General features: G+C 43.8%; 1 protein-coding gene across 1 annotated transcript in view; it reads left to right on the top strand.

Annotated features, from left to right (window-relative positions):
• The window catches only part of SMOC1 (SPARC related modular calcium binding 1), a 153,004-nt gene that overhangs the window by 29,592 nt on the left and 98,262 nt on the right, over positions 1-25,150 (top strand). Inside the window, exon 3 of the mRNA XM_054969947.1 lies at positions 11,610-11,722. Coding sequence (XP_054825922.1) covers positions 11,610-11,722 — 113 coding nt within the window. The remainder of the gene's footprint in view (positions 1-11,609; positions 11,723-25,150) is intronic.

Here is a 25,150-nt window from a genome sequence, read left to right as displayed (position 1 = left end):
GCAATTTATGGATGTTTATGTTGCCATAGGAAATTACTGAAGGTAGTCTAGGGCTGTGCACGGGCGGGGAGAGTCGGTATTCCCACTTCGGGTTTGCCCAAAGCAGGAAACCAATTCGGAATACCCCCAAATCCGAAGCGGCAAGCTGCTTCGGATTCGGGTTCCGGAGATCGCTTTGGTATGCTCCGTGAAGATTCGGAGCATACTGAAGTGAGGGAGGGAACTCCCCCCACCCCCACCCCCTCCCCCACCCCCCCTCCCTGGGGCAACCCCTCCACCCCCTGGGGAGATCCCTTCACCCCCACCCAACCCTAGGGAGACCCCTCCAATCCCCACCCACGTACCTGGTGGTGGGAGGGTTATTAGCTGGGCGGCAGCACAAGGCTGCATGGCCTGGAGCCAGCTGGCTCCTTTGCTGCCGTGCCACCGCCTGAGCCTGCGAGGTGGTGGGGAAGGCCGGAGCCTCTTCCTCCAGCACTTCCTGCCCCGCAAATAGCCGCTGTGTGCGGTCGCCATGATGGTCATTTGAGGGGCAGGAAGGGCTTTCTCCACCTCCTCTGGCCCTTCCTGCCCCTCAAATGGTGCTGGCGCCGCGGCCATTTGAGGGGCAGGAAGGGCCGGAGGAGGAGGCTTCGGCCTTCCCCACCACCCCACAGGCTCAGGTGGTGGCGCGGTGGCAACGGCGGCAGAGGAGCTGGCCCGGAGCCACTGCAAGGTAGGTGGGGGGAGGTGGGGGGAGGTGGTGGTTGATGTTTAAAGGGCCCCGCCGCTGTTTGCAAGCAGCAGCGGGGCCCTTTAAACAAGCCCTGAAGCTTTCTGAAGAATTTCCAAATGCTTCGAAAAGCTTTCCTTCGGTATTCCAAAGCGGGGCCAGCATGCTGGCTCGCTTTGGGAATACTGAAGCTAACTGAATCGGGTCCACTTCAGGTATCTTTATCCGAAGCGAAACCTGAATAGCACAGCCCTAGGGTAGTTTGCCAATTTTTCAATTAGGCTACAGATAATTCAATGGGTATAGTTCAAAACAGAAATATTAATTTTGGGAGTACAAAGGACTTGATGAGATGATAACGCTCATACCTAGATATTTGTTGTTGATTCCATTTGAATAAATCTTGCTTTATTTCCTTGAGTTTTTGACTATCATTTACCTTAATCAAGTTGTTTAAGGTGGAGGGGATTAAGATCCCTAGGTAAGGTAGATTATTGTCAGTTCACTGAAATTTAAATTGTTGACAAATTAATTTTGCTGTTTCAGGCGATACATTTAGAGGAAGCAATTCAGATTTGGTTTGATTAACTTTCAGTCCTGATATATATCCAAATGTTGAGAGCATTTCTTGAAGTTGGGGAAGAGAATTTACTGGATTTTTGATGTATTGTAACATGTTGTCAGCAAACATGCTTAACTTGTAGTTGTTGGGTGCAATTGTTCATCAATGGTCTTAGTGCATTCCCACATTGGGAACTGCGCTTGCACAGGCCAGCCGCTCGGGACAGGATTTTTCTTAGCTTCTAGGCTATTAAGGGGGGTGTCCTCCCTCGTGGACTGTTCCGAGCCAGTTTTTCCCGCTGAAGCTGGTCACATGGTAAGGGAGCTTGCTCCCTCCTTCCCCAGTTTGTTTTTTGCCACTGTGAGAGACAGACATCTTTTCTTCTTCGCTTTGGCTTTACCTTCGCAGTGCCTGATATTGTTAATAGTGTTAATAGTTTTTAACAGTAGTTAATTGTTAGTTAATAGTTAGTTGTTAATTAGTTAATTGTAAAAAAAAAAAGAAGAGAAAGTAAGATTGGGGCGTTTTTTGACCTCCAGTAACACAGTGAGTTACAAAACCGTTACTGTGAACGTCCTGTCCCCCCCGTAATACTCAACAGAGATGGCAGATACATCCCTGTTCAAGAAATGCACAGGCTGCGGCACCAAAATGGCAAAAACTGATAGCCATTCATTGCATCTGACGTGCTTGGGGGAGAGCCACGTTGTAGCAAAATGCAAACATTGTCAACTATTTACCCTGAAAGCAAGAGGAGACAGAGCTTCCCATTTGAAGGCTATGCTTTGGGGAAAAGCGATGTCCAGCATCAGTAGCTCGGCAGCTAAAGTATCTGCCCTGGCAGAGCACTCAGCATGATCCACCTCCAAGCCGACACCGAGCCCGGCTACAGCTTTGGAACTGGGACTGTCTGGTACCATACCGGATCTGAAGTCTCAACCTTGAGATCGGGCCTGGAGACGTTCTCAGTCTCAAGAGACCGCAACATCAAGCCGGTCAGTAGTGAGCATCATACCTCTGGAGGCTACCCCGACTACAACTGGACATGAGACTTCAGGATCATTAGTAGCCAGCGATCCACCTTCCAAGAAACATAAAGATAAGACTAAACATCTTGAGAAAGATAAGCACCGACACAAGTCTTTGAGCCATGCTGACCCCTCGGATCCGACACCCCCTCCGACCTGAGGGTGCAATCTCCGGCTACAGCCACACCCCGTAGAAGGTCGAGTTCAAGATCCGTAGCGTCCAATTAAGAGATTGGAATGGATAGAGGACACTGGAGGGATACACATTACCCCATGGATCCAGTGCAACACATATACCAGCGCTCTCCGTGGTACCCACCATACCCCCCTAACGGACTATTTCCATGAGTGGGATTGATACCACTTACCGCTACACCCCTTGATCTCGGAACGGTCAGCTTACTTCCAAGTCTGCTCATCTTTCGGATCTGGACTGGTACTCCAGGATGCATGATGTTCTGTCAGATCCGAGATCAGGAGATTCTGATTCGGAGCCGGAACCTGTCGGAGAAGAGTGCAGTCTGAGTATGACCTCAGACTTGTTGCCAGGGGATGTCGTCGGGGACGCGGAGCGAGACTCAAATACGCTGAGCAAATGTTATGCATGGTGAAATCTCTCAACATAGATGTATCTAAAGTACAGCAAAAACTGAGAGACAGTATCCTGAAATACATCTATTCAGATACTCTGTACACAATAGCCTTTCCCATGATTGAAGGTTTTGTGGAAATCATGGATTTGTGCCAGAAGCCTGCTTCCATCCTGGCAACAACAAAAAAGGTGGAAGCCTTGTACAAAATAAAATAAGATAAATGTCCTTACCTGTTTGCACATCCGACTACCTCTTCAATGATAGCTGAGGAACTTCAGGCCAAACTCAGATAAGGCAGCTTCTTAACACCTGCAGACAAGGAAAGGAAGAAATTAGATGCCATGGGGAGGAAGGTTTATTCTGGCTCTGCCTTAACTGTAAAAATGGCAAATTACCTTGCCATTATGAGTGGGCACCAAATCTTCCTTTGGCAAAAGATGGCTGCTTTCACAGAGGCCCTGCCCAAGGAAAAGAAACCTCTGGCCAAGTTGATTTTAGACAAAGCTATGATGCTTTCTAGACAGCAGATTAGTGCTAGCTGGCATGTTCTTGATGTCTCAACTAGAGGACTGAATATGGTAGTAGTTCTCCATAGGCATGCATGGGTCAGGTCTATGGCACTGCCCCTAGAAACGAGGATGAAGACAGAAGACATGCCGTTTGAGGGGACAAACCTGTTTTCTGGGAAAACAGATGAGTATTTGTCTAAGAGCCAAAACACACGTTAAGAAATACCTAGGTTCAGCACGTGTTCTCTTACCTCAAGGTTTGCCGGGATCTGTAGGCGTCCTGGAAGCTTAAAGTAGGCGTCCTGGAAGCTTAAAGATCTGTAGGCGTCCTGGAAGCTTAAAGTCCTGGAAGCTTAAAGGATCTGTAGGCGTCCTGGAAGCTTAAAGGCGTCCTGGAAGCTTAAAGCTTAAAATACAGGCGCCTGTATTTCCCTTCCCCTTTTTGCTGCTCTGTAAATGCTAAACTTTAAGCTTCCAGGACGCCTACAGATCCCGGCAAACCTTGAGGTAAGAGAACACGTGCTGAACCTAGGTATTTCTTAACGTGTGTTTTGGCTCTAAGAAAAAGATCCAGAGGAGTTAGCTGTGTTAGTCTGTAGTAGCAAAATAGAAAAGAGTCCAGTAGCACCTTTAAGACTAACCAAATTTACTGTAGCATAAGATTTTGAGAACCACAGTGCTGTTTGTCAGATGCATCTGATGAAGAGAACTGTGGTTCTTGAAAGCTTATGCTACAGTAAAGTTGATTAGTCTTAAAGGTGCTACTGGACTCTTTTCTATTTTGTCTAAGAAAAAGACAGACAGACAGCCAGCAAAATCCTATGGCATTCTTCCATCTGGATCCAGAGGCCAGACCTACCAGTGAGGAGGCAGGAGAGATTACCAACAACATCGCAACTACAGACCATACAGGTTCCAGCCATACAGACCTTTGTATCCTACCAGAACACCCTACACGAGTCAATCTCAGTCCAGAAGGAAGCAGTCTGGAAATTCAAACCTACCCATCAGGGTCAACTGAATAAAGATGCGTGTGCTGAGTACGGGCAGGAAACAGACACAAACCTAACTAGAGTCCGAAGTATGCCAACGCCGTCCAGGGAACAAGGAAGAAAACGTAGTCCAGAACACTGAGTCCAAAGGTCAGAGCCGGGAGAACAGGTAGAGCAGAGAGCTGGGTCGCAGTAGAGCCAGGCAGGTCTTTGCGCAGGTGCTTCTGCAACGAGGGAAAGGGTGTCCTGGCTTAAAAGCAATCACCTCCAAGGCAGTGCTGCATCCTACTAGCACTCAAGGTCACTACGCCGCTGTTTCAGTGCCTGAAGCCTCGCACTTCGTCTTCTCTCCTGTATAACGAGACGCTGCCACCCCCTACGCTGCCTCTCAGGTTCAGGGGAGCTGGGTGGAGATGTTGCCCTGGTCTCAACTGCTGGCACAGGTAAGGGAACAGCTTCTGTCTCTGATTCTGCCAAGGATTCCTCAGCCCGCTCTGGCAAGGGTTCCTGCTGTTCCACTCCCTGCTGGTCCTCCAAGTGCCTGACTCCTGAGGAATACTCTGTCCCCTGTCGTCCTCCATGAAGTCTTCATCCTCAGAGGAATCAGAGCCCATGACAATGCGACACAAAACCAAAAAAACCAATTCTGACTAGATGACCAGAAGAGTATGGTCATGCTGCTCTTTGAGAGCAGATTGTCAAGGTTCCTCCAGGCCTGGGAGGACATTTCTAATAATGTTTAGGTTCTTTCCATTATTAAAGTGGGTTATAGGTTGGAGTTTAATACCTTGCCTCTTACTTATTTGCCATCTTTGGCTCCAAATAACACAATGCCTGAACTACAGGATGAGATCCAGTCATTGTTAGATAAAAGGTCCCTTCAAGAAGTACCAGAGTCAGACACTCCGTTTGGGTTCTTCTCCTGATTCTTCTTTGTAGATAAAAGGGATGGGAGTAAGAGACCCATCCTAAATTTGAGGGGTCTCTAGTGAATATCTAAGAATTTCAAAATTCAGGATGGTCATGTTGCCCTAGGTCAGGGGTGGGCAATTGTTTTGGCTCGGGGGCTACTTTGTGGGAGCGGAGGTTAGCGGAGGGCCGCACCTTTTAAAATGATTGCATTCATTAGTTAACTTTGCATTTCAGAAAAGGTATAAATTGTATCATAAAAAATCAATAAATATAAATTAAATAAAATAGTGGTAGTTTTATTCAATTTATTTATTGTTTTACTGTTGCAAAGACAAAATTGAAATTAACCAGATCAACTGGAAAAGCGCGTATCTACACTGCGCATGCGTATTGACGTAGCCGTCCTAGTGGAAAATATGAGACGAATCTTCGGTCGCGCACGGGAAGGAAATCTCGGTTCAAGGCAGATTTTTCTGACTGTCTTGGTGGGCCACAAAAAACTCTGTAGTGGGCCGCATGTGGCCCGCGGGCCGCAATTTGCCCACCCCTGCCCTAGGTCATCAGTATGTTGTCATGTAATGCATGGTTTGCAGTCATAGACCTGCAAGATGCTTACTTTCACATTTCAATATACAAAGAACACAGGAGATTTCTCAAATTTATGTACCAGGGTAGAGTGTTTCAATATATAGCCTTACCATTCGGCGTAGCTACAGCACCTCAGTTGTTTACTAAATGTGTGGCAGCAGTAGTTGCTCACTTAAGGAGATTAGGGAGTGCTATTTACCCCTACATAGATGATTGGCAGTTTACAGCAAATTCCCCGGGGGAGCTGCAGGATCATGTGGAGGTAATATTGAGGACATGCAACTCCCTGGGTCTGGTTATAAACCAAAAGAAATTGCAGTTGGTACCTACTCGTACCATACAGTTTCTTGGGGCAGTTTTGGACTCTGAGATGAATAAAGCATGCCTACTTGTGGATAGCATCACAATTTCAGTCTAACAGATTCCAATCGGCACAATCCATCCAGGTCCTATTGGGATTGATGACATCAACTACGGCAGTGGTACCATTTGCACATTTAAGGATGAGGACCATACAAATTTGGTTTATCAAATGTTTTAGACCAGGAATTCATTCCCCCCAGATTAAGTTCTCAATACCCAGGAAGGTTGTATGCTCCCTGAAGTGGTAGTCAGACCATAATAACTTACCCAGAGGGATAGCCTTTGGTATGCCAAGTCATGAGATTACCCTCACCACAGATGCCTCTCTAGAGGGATGGGGTGGTCACTGTAAGGAAGTGTCAGTGAATGGGGTGTGGTCTAACTCAGAAAGAGAGAACCGCATTAACTTCTTGGAATTGAGGGTAGTTTTCTATGCTCTTAACTCACTTGTAGATATACTTTAAAACAAAAAGGTCCAGATCCTGTCAGACAACATGACAACAGTGTTTTTCATACACAAACAGGAAGAAACAGCATCAAGAAAACTCTGCGAAGAGGCTGTCTGCATTTGGGACTGGGCTATCGCCCATGGCACGACATTAGCAGCACTGCCCATCGCAGGGACTCTAAGTACCTGGGTGAGCCGTCTCAGCAGGATGGGGAGGTCACACCACGAATGTGTTTTGAACGACAAATATGCTCGGCAGGTCTTCCTACAGTGGGGTTTCCCACAGGTGGATCTGTTCGCCACAAAGCTCAATATAAAAGCTCCCAGGTTTTGCTCCCAGGGAGCGGACAGGAATTCCCTGGGTAACTCATTTCAAATGCACTGGACTATTTTATGCCTTTCCCCCGATTCCATTGATCCACAAGGTAGTCTGCAAGATTCAAGCAGACAGAACCAACTGCATACTCATTGCCCCCTTTTGGCTGAGACACCTGACGGTGTGGTTCCTAGAACACTAGGCCTACACTTCTCGGGGGAAGTAGCATACATGTTGCTCAATGCCCGCAGACTCTCTACCAGGAGGTCGTATGAGGCTAAGTGGGACAGATCTGTGGCATGGGCAGAACTTGAAGGAATTTGTCCAGATGTCTGCCCGTTATCTCAGGTTTTTGAATATTCAGTATCTCTACAAACGGTTGGGTTGTCTTCTTAATCCATAAAAGCCCATCTGCCTGTGATTTCAGCCTTCCATGGAGAGGTGGATCGAAAGACAATATTTTCTCATTATTTGTCAAAATTATTTCTGAAAGGTTTATATAACCCATATCCACCAAGGGCACGATTGGTTCCACAGTGGTCCTTGTCCCTGGTGTTAACTAAACTGATGCAAAAGCCTTTTGAACTGATGGCAACTTGCGCATTATGCATCTTGTTGGCAAAGATGGTCTTTCTGCTAGCGGTCACTTCGGCAAGAAGGATTAGTGAACTTATAGCACTTAGTATAGAACCCCATTCTTACAGATTTATCCAGACGGTGGTAATGCACACCAGTTTACAGTTTTTACCAAGTCGTTTCCAAGTTCCATGTGTCATAGAGTTTATCCCTTCCTGTGTTCTTTCCTCAACCCCACAACCCCCCAAGAACGTACACTGCATGCACTGGATGTGAGAAGGGTCATTTTATTTTATAGAGATAGAACACACCCTTTTCGGAAGGACTCTTGCCTTTTTTGTTTGTCATTCAGGTCCAAATAAAAGCAAACCAGCATCTTCTCAATCAATATCATGGTGGGTGGTATGGGCAATTAGGTTATGTTATAAAATGGCCAGAGTTGCGTGCCCCTTCACACTTAGAGCCCACTTGTCAAGAACACAGGCTACATCAGCAGCTTTCCTGAAGGGAGTTCTGCTGGCAGACTTCTGTCAAGCAGCATGAGAGCATCACCCCACCACCTGGTGAGTAGCTTGTTACTCTCCCAATGTGGGAATGTACTAAGACTGAAAACAGGGTTGCACTTACCTGTAATTGTTGTTCATCTAGGTCTTAGTGCAGGCACACATTTCCCTCCCCCCATCACTTTTCCTTCTTGGAATTTTGTCAGTGTTTGAAGAGTCTCCTCTATAAATTTGAGCTGATTGTTATTAGGACCATATATTGCAGCAAATGTTAAAATTTGGTTTTCTATTGATCTTTTTCTGAATCAAAATTGACCTTGTGGATCCTTTAATGTTGCTTTGTGTTGAAAACATACTTGTTTTGAGATTAGAATTGATACACCATGGGCTTTTGAGGACCCTTTGGCATGGTATTGAAACTGAATCCAGTTAGCTTTTAGTTCGTTGCTATTTGTGGAGTGCAAGTTTCCTGAAGAAGTGTAACATCTGGCTTTAGCTTAGCCAAATTTGTTAAGTTTTGTTTTCTTTTGATTGGCTTATTAAGACCTTGCACATTAAGAGAGGTTATGTTAAGGTTCAAATGCATTATCACAATTTAAAAAATGTACCTTGACAGCAGCTTGGTTATATAACTTGATGTAGAATAACAAACACTAATATTACAAACTTTGTTTTGAACTACAATAGATAAGATATACAGCAATCCAGTATCAGCAGTGAAAAATAACCAACAGTAACTTAATACAGGGTAATAACTTATCAACATCCAACTGTTAATTCTAAATTTTTGTTTAAGTATGTATATTGAATAAGCAATGTGCTGTAATGATTAACTTCTAAACAATTAAATAGATATCAATTGATTTTTACAATAATATTAAAAAGACTTACTGATCAATAATTAGATAAGAGAATTAATTAGCTGAATCAAACATTTCTCCCCCCCTCCACAGATTATTAAAACAGATTGTACCTTTTTAGAATCAAAATAGCATTTAGAGCACACCTTTTCCCACCTTCAGTCAATTAATATAGTTATAATGAATTTGTTTCCCTCTCCCAATTTCCCCGTTAAAAATATGATTATAAAAAGCAGATTTATAGAGAATCAATTAAAAATTAGCTTACCTTCTCTCTATATCTATACATTTATCTATCAGAATAATTATTTAAATAATAATTTATTATAAGAGTACTAGTATTATGTTCAAAATTAAGAGAGCTAGTTTGGTGTAGTGGTTAAGAGTGTGGGACTCTAATCTGGAGAATTGGGTTTGATCCCCCACTCCTTCACTTGAAGCTAGCTAGGTGATCTCTCTCAGCCCCACCTACCTCACAGAGTGTTTTGTTGTGGGGATAATAAAAATACTTTGTAAACTGCTCTGAATGGGCATTAAGTTGTTCTGAACGGTGGTATATAAATCGAATGATGTTGTTGTTGTTGTTGTTAATTAAGGAATCACCTAGGTTGTAGATTTTTCTATCTAGATTAGCATAAAGCAATGTAGAATTTTAGAGAGAAGAGCAATATTATGATTAGGATGAAGAGTAGAACCTAACAGCTATAAAGCCCTCTATAAACAGGTGAGAATAATTTCTCACTCTGCTTATTGGTGTAATTGCCAATTAGAAGGGCTACAAATAAAAAATAAAAAAACTGAGATCTACTTTAAGTAAACACAGAACCCTCCCCTCCCACAAACCATGTAAAGCTTTTTATATTTACTTATAAAACTACAGCCATAGCTTCCCACAGAATTTTAAGATATTATGCACTAATAATAAATTGATAAATGTTTTATATTTAGAATCCATCTGCATTTTCCATTAGTTGTGACAAACAGTCATTTTACTTTCCTTGTGAGGAGTGGATGGCTGTACTCGTTTCCTTTTTTGGCAAGTTTTATCAAGACCCATAGGTGTAGTCAGATTTACCTCTTGTAACAGCATTAGACCTGAATCATAGGTATAGAAAAGTTTATCTTTCTGACTCACTTGTAATTTTGTGTAATTTACTGGTTTGTATCTGATATGAACTTGTCTCAGAAGCATTGAAATTAATGTTTTTTCTGCATACCAGCCTTCCTTTTGCATTTTTACAGTTGTGGGGATGGTTTATTTTCTTCCTTACATGTCTTAAATAATCAGGATTTTCAAGCGAGGGAACTGTCATTGTTGGGGGCATCATCAGTGACATCACAGCACTCCCCCTTTTTATTTTTTTACACATGCTTCTATTAATATAAGGGCTGAATATTTTTTAAAAAATAGAAAGCTAACATATCGCCAGTCTTGGCATGGGGAAGCCTAAAAAGCAAGCAGCTCCACCACCCATACCTAAGCCCCCCCGCCAGTCCAAACTGGAGAACCCTGCACAGAATGACCCAGAGGCTGCACTGGTGGAGCAAACTGATCCCTGTTGGGACATAGCTCAGAACAACAGTGGCTTCGAACCACATTGCCTTTTCTGATATCAGGAGTAGCCACCCTGCCTCTCCTGGGCCACCAGGACTTTTACAATTTTCTTTTTAAATCTTCAATTTCATAGCAATACATTGACCTACTATTGTAATAATAGGTACAGCAGGTTCTCTGAATTCCCAGCTTTCATTTTAAAAAAAGTAAGTCTCTACCCCTTCCCTTGCAGAGATATAAGGAAAAGGGCATATCTTCACAAGAGAAGGGGCTAAGCACTTACTTTTTAAAAAAATTAAAGCTGGGAATTTAGAGAACCTGCTGCACCTGTTATTACAATTGTAGGTCAATATATCACTATGAAATTGAAGATTTTTTTAAAAAGATTGAAAACAAACATTCAGTCATTGAAAAGTGCATTGGAGGTAGGCAAGAGTCAACAGGACAAACAAGACTGAACAAACATTATGCATGAGGAAAAAATCAACTCAGAATTGGCTTTCTGAAAAAGATTGTGGCAAAAGTGGTCTTGAAAGAACTAGGAAAAAAAATAAGAAAAAATTGAAGCAAAAACTAAAGACAAAAGAAATGCATGCAGAAATCAGGGGATAAACCGAAGCAGAATGGGGCCCGAGCCATTGGGGGGGGGGGAAACTGTGCAGAAAACCCCAAAGATGATTTCTTTAGCATCAGCTATGGGATTTAACTACTGAATATATGCCAGGAAAAGATCTGGTATAGTTGTTATCTCAGGTGTTCAATAATGCAGTCATGGATACTGTGATTTTTCTCATTATTTTCTTCGTTGACTTACTAAAGAAATTGCCCAATGTCAGAGATACTTCCTAGCAAGGATTTTTTAAAGAAGTCATGTCCTGCAAACAGAGAGACATTAACACAAAATTACCAATATAAGATGTAATTTTAGCGGGACTGAATGTTGAGCAGCTCTTTATCACAAACAGATTCTAGCCTACCACTTTTGCACGCCCTTTCTTGGGGAAGCCTTGCAACTGAACATGATAAACCTAGCTGGTTTATTTTGTTTCCCAACCATACTTAAATTCCAAGGAATTTTCTTTTTCTGGACAGATGCTGGTCAAAGCAAATGCCAGTTAGAAAGAGCGCAAGCGCTGGACCAAGCCAAGAAGCCCCAGGAAGCAGTCTTCATTCCAGAGTGCAGTGAGGATGGATCATTTACCCAAGTAAGATATCTTCAATTTGCCTGTTGGACTTTTTTTTCATAGACGCATGTCTTGACAGAATATCTTGAAATGTGGACTTGGTCCTTTCTCACTTGCCATTTCTAATACTTTCCTTTTAGGAAAAAGGAATAATTTAAATGCTTCTCTATGACATTTTTAAACAATGCATAACATGTTTCTTTTGTACTCTGATGTCTGTTCCCCAGTACAAGGTATATTGTGGGCCAGGAATTTCTTTTCCTTAAAGAAATAATGACTCCCTATCCACTGCTCAGGGTCATTGGATTAAAGGAGCTTGATAGGGGAAAAAAAGGTATATTGTGAAGGAAATGGACAGATGAAGATAAATGAATTATCAAGATTGAGTGTGGTATAATGAAATAGTAATACCACAGAAAAGGTGTGGATGGTTTGAGAACAACTTGTGGTATTAGTCAGAAGAGTAAGTACTTTGAAAGATATAGGTAAGGCTTTTTTAGGCATTGGGATAACACAAGAAGGGAACATTCAAGGACTTGTGGGGGAGAGCAGATACTTTTTCTGCTGCTGCCCCCCACTGCTATTCCTATTATTCTGGTCCTCAATAAAATTGTTTTAGGCTTCCTAGACAGCTCAAAACAGGAGCTAAGATCTTGCAAGATTCTGGCATTTTCACACTTTTCAAATTTTATTCAATCCCACTTCTTTGCTTTGCAAGCCTGTGGCTTTGCAGAAAGCAATACCTTAACACTGGCCTTCTTTGCAGTTTTTTTGGTCTGCACAGAACACTGATGGCTCATTAGATGTATAGTTATTAAGGAAAGGCAGGTAAAAGGGATAGGTAGAGATTTTTTTTTTTGTTAGCTGCTAAATTCTAAGCAGAACACATCCAATTTGTTGTCTTTACTAAGAAGAAATTAGTTTTCTATTCTCCGTTAAACAAAAATGTGAAATCCACAAAAATGGTTCTAATATTGTTCTGGATGACTCTGGTCAGACTTGATTCGGATATGGCATGCAGTTAAGAAGCCCTGATAATCTAATGAGCTTTTCTATAGCAAATTGTTTAACGCCGTCCTGACCAGAGGTCCACCACAGGTAACATTTTTGATTTGTTACTGTGTATAGACAGGGCTTTTTTTCTGGGAAAAGAGGTGGCGGAACTCAGTGGGTTGTCCTTGGAGAAAATGGTCACATGGCTGGTGGCCCCACCGCCTGATCTCCAGACAGAGGGGAGTTTAGATTGCCCTCTGCGCCGCAATCTAAACTCTCCTCTGTCTGGAGATCAGGGGTGGGGCCACCAGCCATGTGACCATTTTCAAGAGGTTCTGGAACTCCGTTCCCCCACGTTCCTGCTGAAAAAACGCCCTGTGTATAGTACACAAGTAATACAATTATGGAGTCACTACTTCCATTTTAAGCCTTTATTATTACAAAATAATTATTTAATATTCTTGATATCGACTCAGTCAACAGAAAATCATACCATCCATTATAACTACATAGATCATTAAAGGAGAGCAATTACATGAGTCCAAAACAGTATCTTACCCAAAGATATGAAGGTCACAGGCAAAGAGCCCCTTCTAAGAAGAAGTCTTGATCGATTTAGTCTGTCATATTTATAAGGTTTCAGAACAATAGCTATTTCAAAGACTCAAATTCTTGGCTAACTTATTATCTTATGACTTCATACACCAAACAAAGTTATCCGTATTTGAAACATCTTGAAACATATAAGAATAGCTAGTTCATTCTTCTTACTTTTTGTATTAACAAAGTCTATGTAGAATTAGTGATTATAAGTTTCTTTTGGCCTTCCACCATTATGCCTATAATACTGCCAGCTTCTATAAAGTTAGACATTCCTGCCATTCTCAGATACTCCCTGCATCTGGACCTTGGTACATTGTATGAGTTAGATGGCTTCTAATCTACACTCGGCAATACAAGTGTGTAACTCTATTGTTTTATGCCCCTCTCCAAGGTTGTTTTATTCCAAGTCTCTAGACTCCTTTTGTGGCCTGTCTAGTTATGGGGCTGGGCTAGCCCTGTTTCTGTGTGCATAGGTGTCTTGAACAACTTTCTTGGTCATATCCAGCAATTGTTCCCCTATAGTTCTAGCCATATTCCATGACAGTATCTTATTTCTCAGTCCTATAAATTATTTGCCATTATTATTTTCCCATGAGATAATTTGAATGCAAAAATATTTCCTTAATGCACAAATAGAAGAAGAACGTATAAGAATTCAGAGCATATGGAAGGGGCAAAATGAATGGATGTTGTCTTGCTCTGGCTCTCATGGATTACAGACAGTGGCACAGAATTTTTTTAAAAATGCTCTCTGAGTCAGTTAGATTGAAACTTCCTTTCTAGAACTGAATTTCGACAGTGTTCTGTCAGTTGTTAATCGGAGTCCAGGATATTAGACTATTGGAGTTAGAAGTGAATGGAGGCTGAGAATATTGCTATTTGAATAGAACTGAGAGAAAGAGAACTTAAATATCTGGGCACAACTTAGTCATTTATCATCAGTCCAGTTGCTTAAACATGTCTCATTATAACCCATGGGATTTACATGCTTAGCTTGGGCTGGATTGTGTCCATTTTTCTGTGATTTAGCATGGAAACACTGGGCTACTGCAGCTGTTACAATATAGAAATATAAATTATAGTGGATATTTTACCCTGACCTGAATGGCCCAGCCTATCACAATTTCATCAGATCTTAGAAAGTTAAGTAGGGTTGGCCCTGCTTAGTTCTTGGATGGGAGACCATCAAGGAAATCTAGGGTTGCTACACAGAGGAAGACGGTGGCAAACCACCTCATCTTATCTCTTGCCTTGGTAATCCCTTGAGGGATTGCCATAAATTGACTGTGACTTAAAGGCATTTTCAACCTACCACCAGATATTATACATCCCTACTGCTAGTGAATGAAGTAGTATCATTTTGGGGATAAATAATGGGTTCACACTTGAATGGTGATTTAGTGATGTACTCAGCATCCCAGAGAACGAAATGGCCAATGGAAGTGTTAAGGAAGCTGTGATGGACTCAGCTTCAAATGCTGGGATTGCTGGGCAGTAAAGAGGGGAGGATGATTGGCATGCCCCCCCCCCTTTGTGGCTAGCTTGAAGTGGCAGTTGGTGATGGAATGTTGAGGGGTTGACACAGTTGGAGTAAACAAAAGAGTGAAGAGAGTTGGAGTCTGGCTTCTAACCAGAGAGGGTCAGCCAGAGAGTCCTTTGAGTGAGGAAGGAAAGGGAAGGTGCTCCCTTAAAAGTGAAATCAGTACGTTCCTGAAGCACTTTTAGTCCTGCGTAGACTCAAGAGATCTGGGAATTATAGTGAACCAAGGAAGTGGGTAGAAAGGAGTCTCCCCTTCGGCACCAGGAACAGGGTTATAGCTCATAACTATAATGCCTGCCCAGTATCTTGAAAAGGTTTGACTCAGTGGAGTACCCTAAGGTCTGGAGAGGAAGGGAAGTCATACTGAGTCTGTGTGTTAAAAGTGGAGCATTTGTGTAGCAGTGCCAACCTCTGAAAGAACTCACTTTAACATCTTTAAGTCTGACAACACCAACACCTCTCCTATAAGCCAGCAACTGAAGAACCATACCAAGTTTTTTGTGCCTCACACCAGTGAAGTATTCTGTACAAAAACCTTTCTGTTATGTCAGTTTTAATCACCTACTTACATGCCTTCTTATTTTACCTCCTTGTAAATAAACCTTCTGTTTCATTTTGAATCTCCACAAGCCTCGTGTGCCAGTTTCTGTTTAAGGGAAACGCAAACCCCTGTTCTTTCCCCTACTTGGACTTGGCTGGGTGACCATACTACTTATATATTACTGAAGGATGGGACAAGAAAGAAAGTTGAAGCTTAACATCAATCACGCTACTAAAGGCTTCCCAGCCCAGTATTCAGCTTCATAGGCTTAGAGAGGAGAAGTTTTACCTCAGGGTAGGGAAAGGTCAGCCCAAGCCTGAGACAAGGGTTTGTGACAGAAGCGTTCAAAGGGTGTTAATCAAATTACACAATGAAAACAACATCCCAGAATTCTGCAGCATGTGCTTCTGTGGCTTACAGTGCAATCTTAACCATCACTTCCACGGAGGTGGACAGCCCTGGATCCTTGTCTGCGTGCATTCACCCCAAAGGACTTCTGCGGGAAAGCTATGCTGGTGTTGCAAGCCCTGCCAGGTATGGCAAGACCTGGCCAGGAGAGAATGCTTCCTAGTTGCCCTGGCAGCATCCACCAGTCGCAGAGAGGTTGCAGGCCGTGATCCCCCTCACCACTGCACCTGTCAGTGCTACTTCCATCCCTTCAGAAAGTGAGTACTTGAGGCACAAAGACCCAACAGAAGCACCTGCCTTGAGAGAAGCCGTGACCTGTGGGGAAGGGAAGTTACATCGAAGATGTAGACAGGGCACTCATCCACCCACCTGACAACTTCCCATTTTTGGTAAGGGCCAGGCTGGCAGCTGAAGCACTGCTCGCTTGCAAATGCCCCCTCCTCTGCCGCTCTGAGAACACACACCCTTCTCCCAGAAAAATAAAAACAGAGAGGCAGCGGGACACCACGAAGGCCAAACCCTCAGCCCCTGGCACTCAGGATCAGCCTCCCAAGTCTTGGAGGCTTGAGAGGCAGCTCCTCAGAGACAAGTTGGGAGGTGGAGATACTGAAACAAATGACAAGAATGCCCACTGGAAGCAACAGGAGAGGCTTGAAGTCCCATTGCATTTGATGGGAGGGATGACTGCCCATTGACTTGCAGTGGCTCCATTGAAACAAATCACAGTACCGAAACTATGTATGGAGACTGTCAGAAGGACCTCAGGAATCTTGCTCTGGCACAGTTTCTCGTCATTCCAGCCCCAGAGCAAGATTCTTGAGGTCCATCCCATGTTTTCCTTGAATCTTTTCAGTGCAGTAATGTATTCCAGTGGAGCCAATGCAAGTCAGTGGGCATTCATTTCAGAACCTCCCTGAGCCGTGAAGAAATTGGACACCCCTACCCCGACAACTGTGATGTCCCCTGCAGCTACTTGGGGCCAGGCAGCGGGTTTCATGGTGCTCAGCATGGCTCAGTGGGAAGATGCTGAGGTGACCACTAGGGTGGGGGGAAGGTGAGCTCCTGGGTCGGACTCCTCACCTCTGTGAGCAGCAAAAGGGAGAGAGGGATGGCCTTGTGGGGATGGAACGCCAGAGATCCATTGAATTGGATGGGACATCACACTACATCCCCCCCCAAATCTCTGCATGATCCTCGTCCCCCTACATGCACCTGTCTTCTATCTGGCTTATCAGCCGCCAGCAGTGCTCTGGAAAGATGAGGGTCCTTCGTCCCCCTGCTAGACACACAGACAACACTCAGTCCCACCCCACTCCCAGAAGAGTATTTGAGGGGGGGAAGGGGTCACTAAGTGGGTCTGAAGCCCTCAAGGTGCTACTGAACTCCTGCTTCTTTTGGCAGCAAAGCCACACAAAGGTGCAGGGGTGCCTGGAGCACCCCATCTTTACCAGCCCAGAGCCAGAGACCATCCTTTGCTGCTGTGTGCACCTTCTCCTCCTGCATTGTGCTGGGGCTGGACTAGATGACCTTGGGATCCTTTCCAGCTCTATATTTCTATATGTGAAGGGGGCAGCCCTGTGAGGACATGAGATATGGGAGGGAGGAGTTCTGTCATCCACAGGCAAGCAAACAGACTGGGAGATCGTTGTTGTTCAATACAGACTTTATTGGCCTGCCAAGTGCCCAGAGGATGTCTGGACAACTCTCCTGGCAAGTGAATTGTGCCTGTGTGTGCAGCAGTTGGAACTGGGGAGCTGTTCCTCATGCTGCTTTCTTAGGAGTGAGGTTGAATGTGGTCTGACTGGGGAGCCGCTTCTGGGGCCAGACTAGAAAGGCAGCTGTGAAGGATTGCCAGACATTGAGACAGCCATGCTCCAGGGTGTCCCTGACAGGTTGCTAGCTGCCTGGAAGGGGAGAAAAGACATGTGCAGCGAGGGGCTTGAACTCGCCCAAGCCACAGCCAGGTCTGTTCTGCTCTGGGTGAATGTCCATGGCCTGGAACGGGCAGTGGTGGCTACATTGTTGCAGGCGCTGCTGGCAACCAGATGATGGGCACTTCTCCAGTCAGAAAGTGCTCAACTGCATCAGGATGTCCTGCTGCTGCCATGGCTATGTTGAGCTCTAATCCTGTGAGGGAAACACTGTGCTGCATGGCTGCCATTGCAGGGGAATTATAAGAGTGAGCACTCAGTCATCCCAACTCGTGGCCATGCTTTCCCCTCTGGCTGAGGGAGACATGCAGCCGAGGGAGTCTGACGTGGGCAGGTAGCATCCCCCCCGAATCTGAGACGGTTTGTGTGTGGAATGGATGTTAGACATGGCTCCCTGAGAAACTGCTTCTTTGACAGGCATGGGCCATGGCGCTTCAGGCCCCCCTGCCCCAGCCACCAGCCAGCCTTAGCCACAGAGGCCAGTGTTTGAGGGACGGCACCAGCCCATGTGCAAGGGGAGAGGGGAGGTGGGTGCAAATGAGCAAGCCAGGACATCTGGCTCTTCACCTTCTCCTTATCTGTTGAAGCCCCCAGCCCTCCGCTCCCCTCCCAAGCTGGGAAACTTGAGTGAGAGTTGTTAGTCCAGCATTTGAGACTTAGCTCTCCTCCCGTGTGTGGGTGCAAAGTACTCCTCAAATTTTGCAAAGTTCCCCTCTGCACTCTTCCCTCACTGCCATGTGCACTCTCTCTCGCCTCACATTATAAGTCCCCATGGCAGAAGGCTCTTGGACAAAACCTCCAGGCATGTCCCTACTTGCCTAGGATCATGGGCACCCCACCCATGCAGTATGTAGAGTGGTGGGGGCTGTGATTGAGTGCGACAAGGGGGCTCAGCCCCTGCAGGGGTGTGTGTGGATTGGTTGTGGCTGTCTTCAGCATGCTATGCTCTTCTGGGCTGTTTGGGTGGGGCTGAACACCACCCTGCCTCCCTCCCCAAGCCAGCAGGGCTTTTAATGTTGCTATATTGACATATCATTATAATTATACTTTTATCAGGTTCTATGAATCCCCAGATTTCATTTTTTTTAAAAAGTAAGTATCTAGGTCTTTTCCTCATGGAGATATAAGTAAAAAAGGCATATCTTTGCAATAAAAGACTTTGCGAGAGACTTTAATATAAGGGTTGAAATCTTTAGATCAAAAACAAAACCATTAGTCTTCACAGCAGGAGGTGGGGGGAAGAGAGGGAGTGGCATGACAGTTAAATCATTGCAGAGTGGATTGGACATGAGTGGGAGTGGGTCGGACCAAAAAAACCCCAACTAAAAAAAAATATTATGTATGTGAAAAAAGGCAGCTCAACCCTGGCTTCCAGAAAAAGATTGGGGTAAAAATGGTCTCGAAAGAACCAGGATAAAACCGGGGTGGGAGAGGGAGACAAAAACATAGAAAACTAAAGCACAAAAATGTGTGCAGTGTGCAGAAATCGGGGGATAAACTGAAGCAGTGTGGGGCCAGAACCAACAAAAAACCTTTTGCAGAAAAGCTCAAAGTCCACTGTTGCCACATAGGAGTTTCTACAGTTGCAGTCTGTCTTTGGTATTTCGTCATTACATTGTAGGACAGACAGCTAACTTCAGAAGTACCCAAACACAGCTGAGCTGCAAATAAATTAGTTTCATAGTTTAATATTTGCCTATGGGACATATATTACAGAATTAACTATTGGCTCATGGATCACCATGATCAAGGAAATGACAGAATTGCAGGAAAGGGAGTTTCTGAAGTTCAGTACTGTGGTGTGATGGGGGAATGTAGAATAACAGTGGGTGTCAATCACTGAGCACATTGGAAGTGTTGCATGCAAGATCAAATAAGAGGACAGCAAAGAGAACCTGGAACTACATGAAATGCCTTCCAGTGGCCATGACAGTATCCCTATATGCTATCCTAATGCTGTAAAAGGTATTCATTTAACGTGATTCCACCATAATAAAAAACAAATACAGAATAGTTTTAGAAACAATATTAATTCTTTCTAACACTGAGGACTAATCTTTACCTGATGGCCCAAGGAAAATGCCACCAGGTAAATGAAATCTCAACTTTTGATACATTTTTTTTTTAAAAATCATATAAATTGCTGACATGGGAAAGAATTCTCAATCCAACAAGAGAGTTTGGGACTGTTTAATTATAGCAAATTGTTGCCAAGTGCTTTGGGATCTAGCTGACCCTGAGATTGTCTTTGCACTATGGTATCTTTCAAATTTTCCAGGCAAGATTTGACCCAACTCCCAACCATTTGACTGTAAATTATAAACTGTTATCATATTACAGTCTGTACTTAATGCTGTATATTCATATAATCCTCATACTGGATGCAAACTTACATCAGTGGAAGGAACTTGCACAAGGGATATGCCCTGCCTTTCCCCAGCAGTCCCATGTGCCTCCTGAAAGCCATGTGCTGAAGCTTGGAGGAGGCTCATAAAATGATACATATTGTGATTTGGGAGGCTGTAGCAGTGTGGGGGAATTAGGCGCAATCCACCCCCCCTCCTAGTTTTCTGCTAGAGTGTGAACTCTTTCTTCATAAAGAGCAGGGAGAAGCATTATCCAGTTTCATCCTCAATGTACCATGGTGCACTTTGCTTACAAAGCACTAAGGAGAGTGAATTTTTCTGGAGGTTGCTGTGGGGTAAGAGAAGAACTGCTTGGGTGAGATTTATTTTGGTAACAAAAGTTTGGCTCTAACCTCATGAGTCCAGTTTTATATTGTTGTGTGTGTGTTAAAACAGCTTTCTGTTCTTTTTCAAAGATGGTTTACAAAAATTTAATTCAACTAGTTTGTATACTATAGAAAGGCAAATTAAGCAAACAACAGGATCTATTAACATAAAAATGCAATTTTGACTTGACGCACTGAATAATAATTTTAAAATATTAATTAGGCTATGAGTTTATAGAGAGAGCTTCCAGTGCCCTGGGACCTATTTTAGATGTAACTTATGCACAGTAACCAATTTTGGATAAGACTGGTACTCAGTGTTTATGCACATGTGCTCATGTGACTCTTTTGCTATCACACGCAGTAGTCCTGCTGAGAATTCTCTAACCACAGCATCCCCCAAAGACTGAAAGTGTTCTTTTTTCTTCTTGTGGAAAATGTTTTCCTGAATGCAAAATGAATGTTTTTCTCCCCGCCCTGCTTTTGTTGAAAGAACTGGGAGAGATGTTTGTTTTTCATTTCTTATCTGCCATTGGATACTATTTCTTATCAAAATCTCTGCAGGAAGTGTGGGGAAAGGGAATCACTGAGACTCTGGAATATCAGGGATTTAAAAAAGTTGTCGTCTTTTACATTCTGTTACAGTGCAGTTCTGAGGAGTTTCAGCTTGTTATTCAGCTTAATTTTTCCCCACTCTGAAATGGAATGGTTATTGATTTCCTGCAGACCCCTTGTAGGAGTTGCCCTGCACAGACTAAAATAAAGGTTGATATCCAAAATTCTAACAAATAAGAGCCTTTTTCATCCTTTCTTTTTTTTACAGTGGAGAGTGTCCTCATGAAAATTTCATTGGTCAATACAAATAGGGAACACAGAAGAGTTTTCATAGGCTGCTCACAGCCATTGAAGTCTTTCCCTCTGGTGTCTCTTAGCTTGGTCCTTCTAGTCACTGAACATGAGCCCTTGGGATAGGGTAGTCTCTTTATTCAAAAGCAAATAATAATAATAACAACATTTGATTTATATACCGCCCTTCAGGACGACTTAACACCCACTCAGAGCAGTTTACAAAGTATGTTATTATTGTATTGTCGAAGGCTTTCACGGCTGGAGAACGATGGTTGTTGTGGGTTTTCTGGGCTGTATTGCCGTGGTCTTGGCATTGTAGTTCCTGATGTTTTGCCAGCAGCTGTGGCTGGCATCTTCAGAGGTGTAGCACCAAAAGATAGAGATCTCTCAGTGTCACAGTGTGGAAAAGGTGTTGGCAGGTCATTTATATCTACTCAGGAGGGGTGAGGTTGAGCTGAGTCATCCTGTAAGAGTTTCCCAGGGTGTGGAATGCTAATGGGGGGAGGCTTCACTGTATCCTGAGGAGGTTCTTTTGCATATGGATTGGTGCTTGATGTGCTAATCTTCTCTGCAGGGCTATTGTCGGGTGTAGAGTGTTTTGTTAGCCTGGTGTTTTTCAGAACTGGAAACCATGCTGGAAACCAAGAATGAATAGAGCATGGTTTCCAGTTCTGAAAAACACCAGGCTAACAAAACACTCTACACCCGACAATAGCCCTGCAGAGAAGATTAGCACATCAAGCACCAATCCATATGCAAAAGAACCTCCTCAGGATACAGTGAAGCCTCCCGCCATTAGCATCCCCCCCCCCCGGGAAACTCTTACAGGATGACTCAGCTCAACCTCACCCCTCCTGAGTAGATATAAATGACCTGCCAACACCTTTTCCACACTGTGACACTGAGAGATCTCTATCTTTTGGTGCTACACCTCTGAAGATGCCAGCCACAGCTGCTGGCAAAACATCAGGAACTACAATGCCAAGACCACGGCAATACAGCCCAGAAAACCCACAACAACTATGTTATTATTATCCCCACAACAACAAACACCCTGTGAAGTGGGTGGCGCTGAGAGAGCTCCTAGAAGCTGTGATGGACCCAAGGTCACCCTGCTGGCTTCAAGTGGAGGAGTGGGTAATCAAACCCAGTTCTCCAGATTAGAGTCCCACGCTCTTAACCACTGCACCAAACTGGCTCTTTAATTACCTCTTAAAGGATGAAAAGTGAAGAGAATGGGTTTATAAAGAACTACAAGTGGGGGATCCCCCACTATTCCCCCCTTCCTTAACCTGGCAGCCCTCATAGCCTCTCCCCCTTTTCTGCTTGCTTCTCTTCTTCCCACCCACCAGCCACTCTACTGTTGGTCTGCTCCCCTGTCTTCAGCTTTCTCTCATTCCCTCCCCCTAGCAGCCTCTTTCTGGGAAAAGCTGAGCTTAGTTGCATGATGGCTGGTGAGTTCTCCTCCATCAGGGGACATGAAAAGGGTGGGGGGTGGGAATGAGAACCTCTCAAGGGACTTTTGTCTAAGTCCACTCCTGATCTCCTCCTGGTTTTCCTTTACAGAAACCAAAGCTTAGAAGGCTCAGCAATGTTTTTGTGATTGTCTAGCAACCTCCAAAATGACAATGAAGAGCTCAGTGGGCATTTCCCCCCTTAAAGCTACAGATGTTATTCCTATTATTTGGGGAAATTTTGGCCTCCCAGTGTGTGTGTTTAGATTTCAGTTTTTCTGAAAACTTGAGACTTCTGCAAACCCCTGTCTGCCCATTTTGTTGATCTGTGCATCCACACTCTATGGCCCAGTTTGGAATTAGATTATGATGTTCCAGCCTATCAGTGGAACACAAATGCAGTCTAGGGCAATGGGAATAGATCCTGAGGAGTTAGCCGTGTTAGTCTGTAGTAGCAAAATCAAAAAGAGTCCAGTAGCACCTTTAAGACTAACCAATTTTATTATAGCATAAGCTTTCGAGAATCAAGTTCTCTTCATCAGATGCCTGATCAGGCATCTGATGAAGAGAACTTGATTCTCGAAAGCTTATGCTATAATAAAATTGGTTAGTCTTAAAGGTGCTACTGGACTCTTTTTGATAGGGCAATGGGAGTTGTTCTTCCTAGTTCCACTAATCCAGTGTTAAATTTAATAGAACTATGGCACTGGTTCTGTGTCTCAGAAGTAAATGGCAGTTTTAGGCAGACATTGCTTGTTGTCACTTATCATACACATTAAAGGCAGCTCTCCAGAGGCTTGGAGCTATCACACTTGTCATGTTGATCAGACTACCAATTTTAGATTTCTCTACCATTGCCATTTGTACACATAGCTCACACCATATTGTTACAAGGTAATGGCTACCCTGTTTTGAGCTAGGGGGAAAGATATAGCAGTGAGGTGCAAGGGTGAAGGGTAGACACAGACTGCGTGACAGCATGGTCTCTAGGCAATAGCATACTGAACCAAATGATTAATCCAGATCAGCTCCTGTGTTTTCTATAAATATACATTCTGTTTTCTCTTCTCTAGAAGATGAAGTGGAAACAGACCGCCCCTTGATTTGCATCTGTCAGGTTATAATGGAGGATCCAGTCAACTTAAATGTTTACATAGTCATTTGAAATCTCACTCTGGCATCTTCAGTGAGGAATTGAACAGACACCAGCAAAGCAACAGGAACCAGCCAGTGGCTGCAGTTTTAAAGCTTTTGTATCGTAATTAATATTATGAGTACAGAAATGTATTTAAGGGCCCAGTAGCTAAAGTGGTGGCTGTTGTTCTATTTCACATGCTGTAATTGATATATCTGACATGACAGAGGGATGTAATAGCAGTTTTAATTTAATTTGGGAAATGCTGACAGAGTTCTGTTGTTAAAACCTTTCCTTTGCTAATAATGCATTTGAAGTCCTGGAGCACTTAAGTATTGTGTTGTGAAATTGTTTTTCATTCTGAACCACTGGGGGAGGATTGCAGAAGGGGAAGAAATAGAGATAAGACCAATGGACTATGAAGAGGGCAAGTGGTGGGCCCATGAGGATAGGGAAATCCTCCCTTCCCCCAAGCTCCAACTTGCCTGTGTTGCCTCCCTTCATTTCTTCTGCTTGCCAAGCTTGGAAGTAGAACCCTGGTCTAAGAGAGCTTAGAATACCAACTAAATCCTGTTTATCCTCTGATATGCCCTCAACATTAGGTTGCCAGCCAGTGACTGGCAACTGGCAGGAATGTGTGTGTGTGGGGGGGGGGAGGGAAACCAAGGGGATACCGTTGAGTGATGACATTCACTTCTGAGAAAAACCCAAATGCAACGTCACACTGCCCTAGAAATTGCTGGAAACTCTATGGCAATAACATAGAGTTTTCCGTAATTCCTAGAGAGGGAGTGATGTCACTTTTATATTTTGCCTGGAAGTGATGTAATACCATCATGCCAAAAATGATTAATTTTTTCCCACTGGCTCACCTGAGCACGAACAGGCAATGGGGGGGGGGGAGATCTCCTGCCCCCAGTGGGTAAAAGACAAGCCTTCTTCAGCTTTCCCATTATAGCCCTTACACCAGCAGAGTCATACTAGTGAGATACAAGATTGCATTATTAAAGAATGTACAGTTTTTCAGTATTACTATTACTACTACTATTGTTATTATTATTTAGGCTTTGATATATCTTAGGAATGATCTTGAGTCTGATTAAGGAGTGAATTAAGAGAGTTTATTCAGGAACTACAACTTTGATAGAAAGCTGAGAAACAGAATAGATACTACTTTACTAAACAGGGAGGAGGTGGGACTGCCGGGAAGAAGTGGGAAGCAGCCTAAGAATACCAATGTGGAGACATGCAAGAAGGAAAGAAG

This window comes from Eublepharis macularius, chromosome 2 (assembly GCF_028583425.1).
Source record: "Eublepharis macularius isolate TG4126 chromosome 2, MPM_Emac_v1.0, whole genome shotgun sequence".
NCBI lineage: Eukaryota > Metazoa > Chordata > Lepidosauria > Squamata > Eublepharidae > Eublepharis > Eublepharis macularius.
This window is presented reverse-complemented; position numbering and strand designations above follow the sequence as displayed.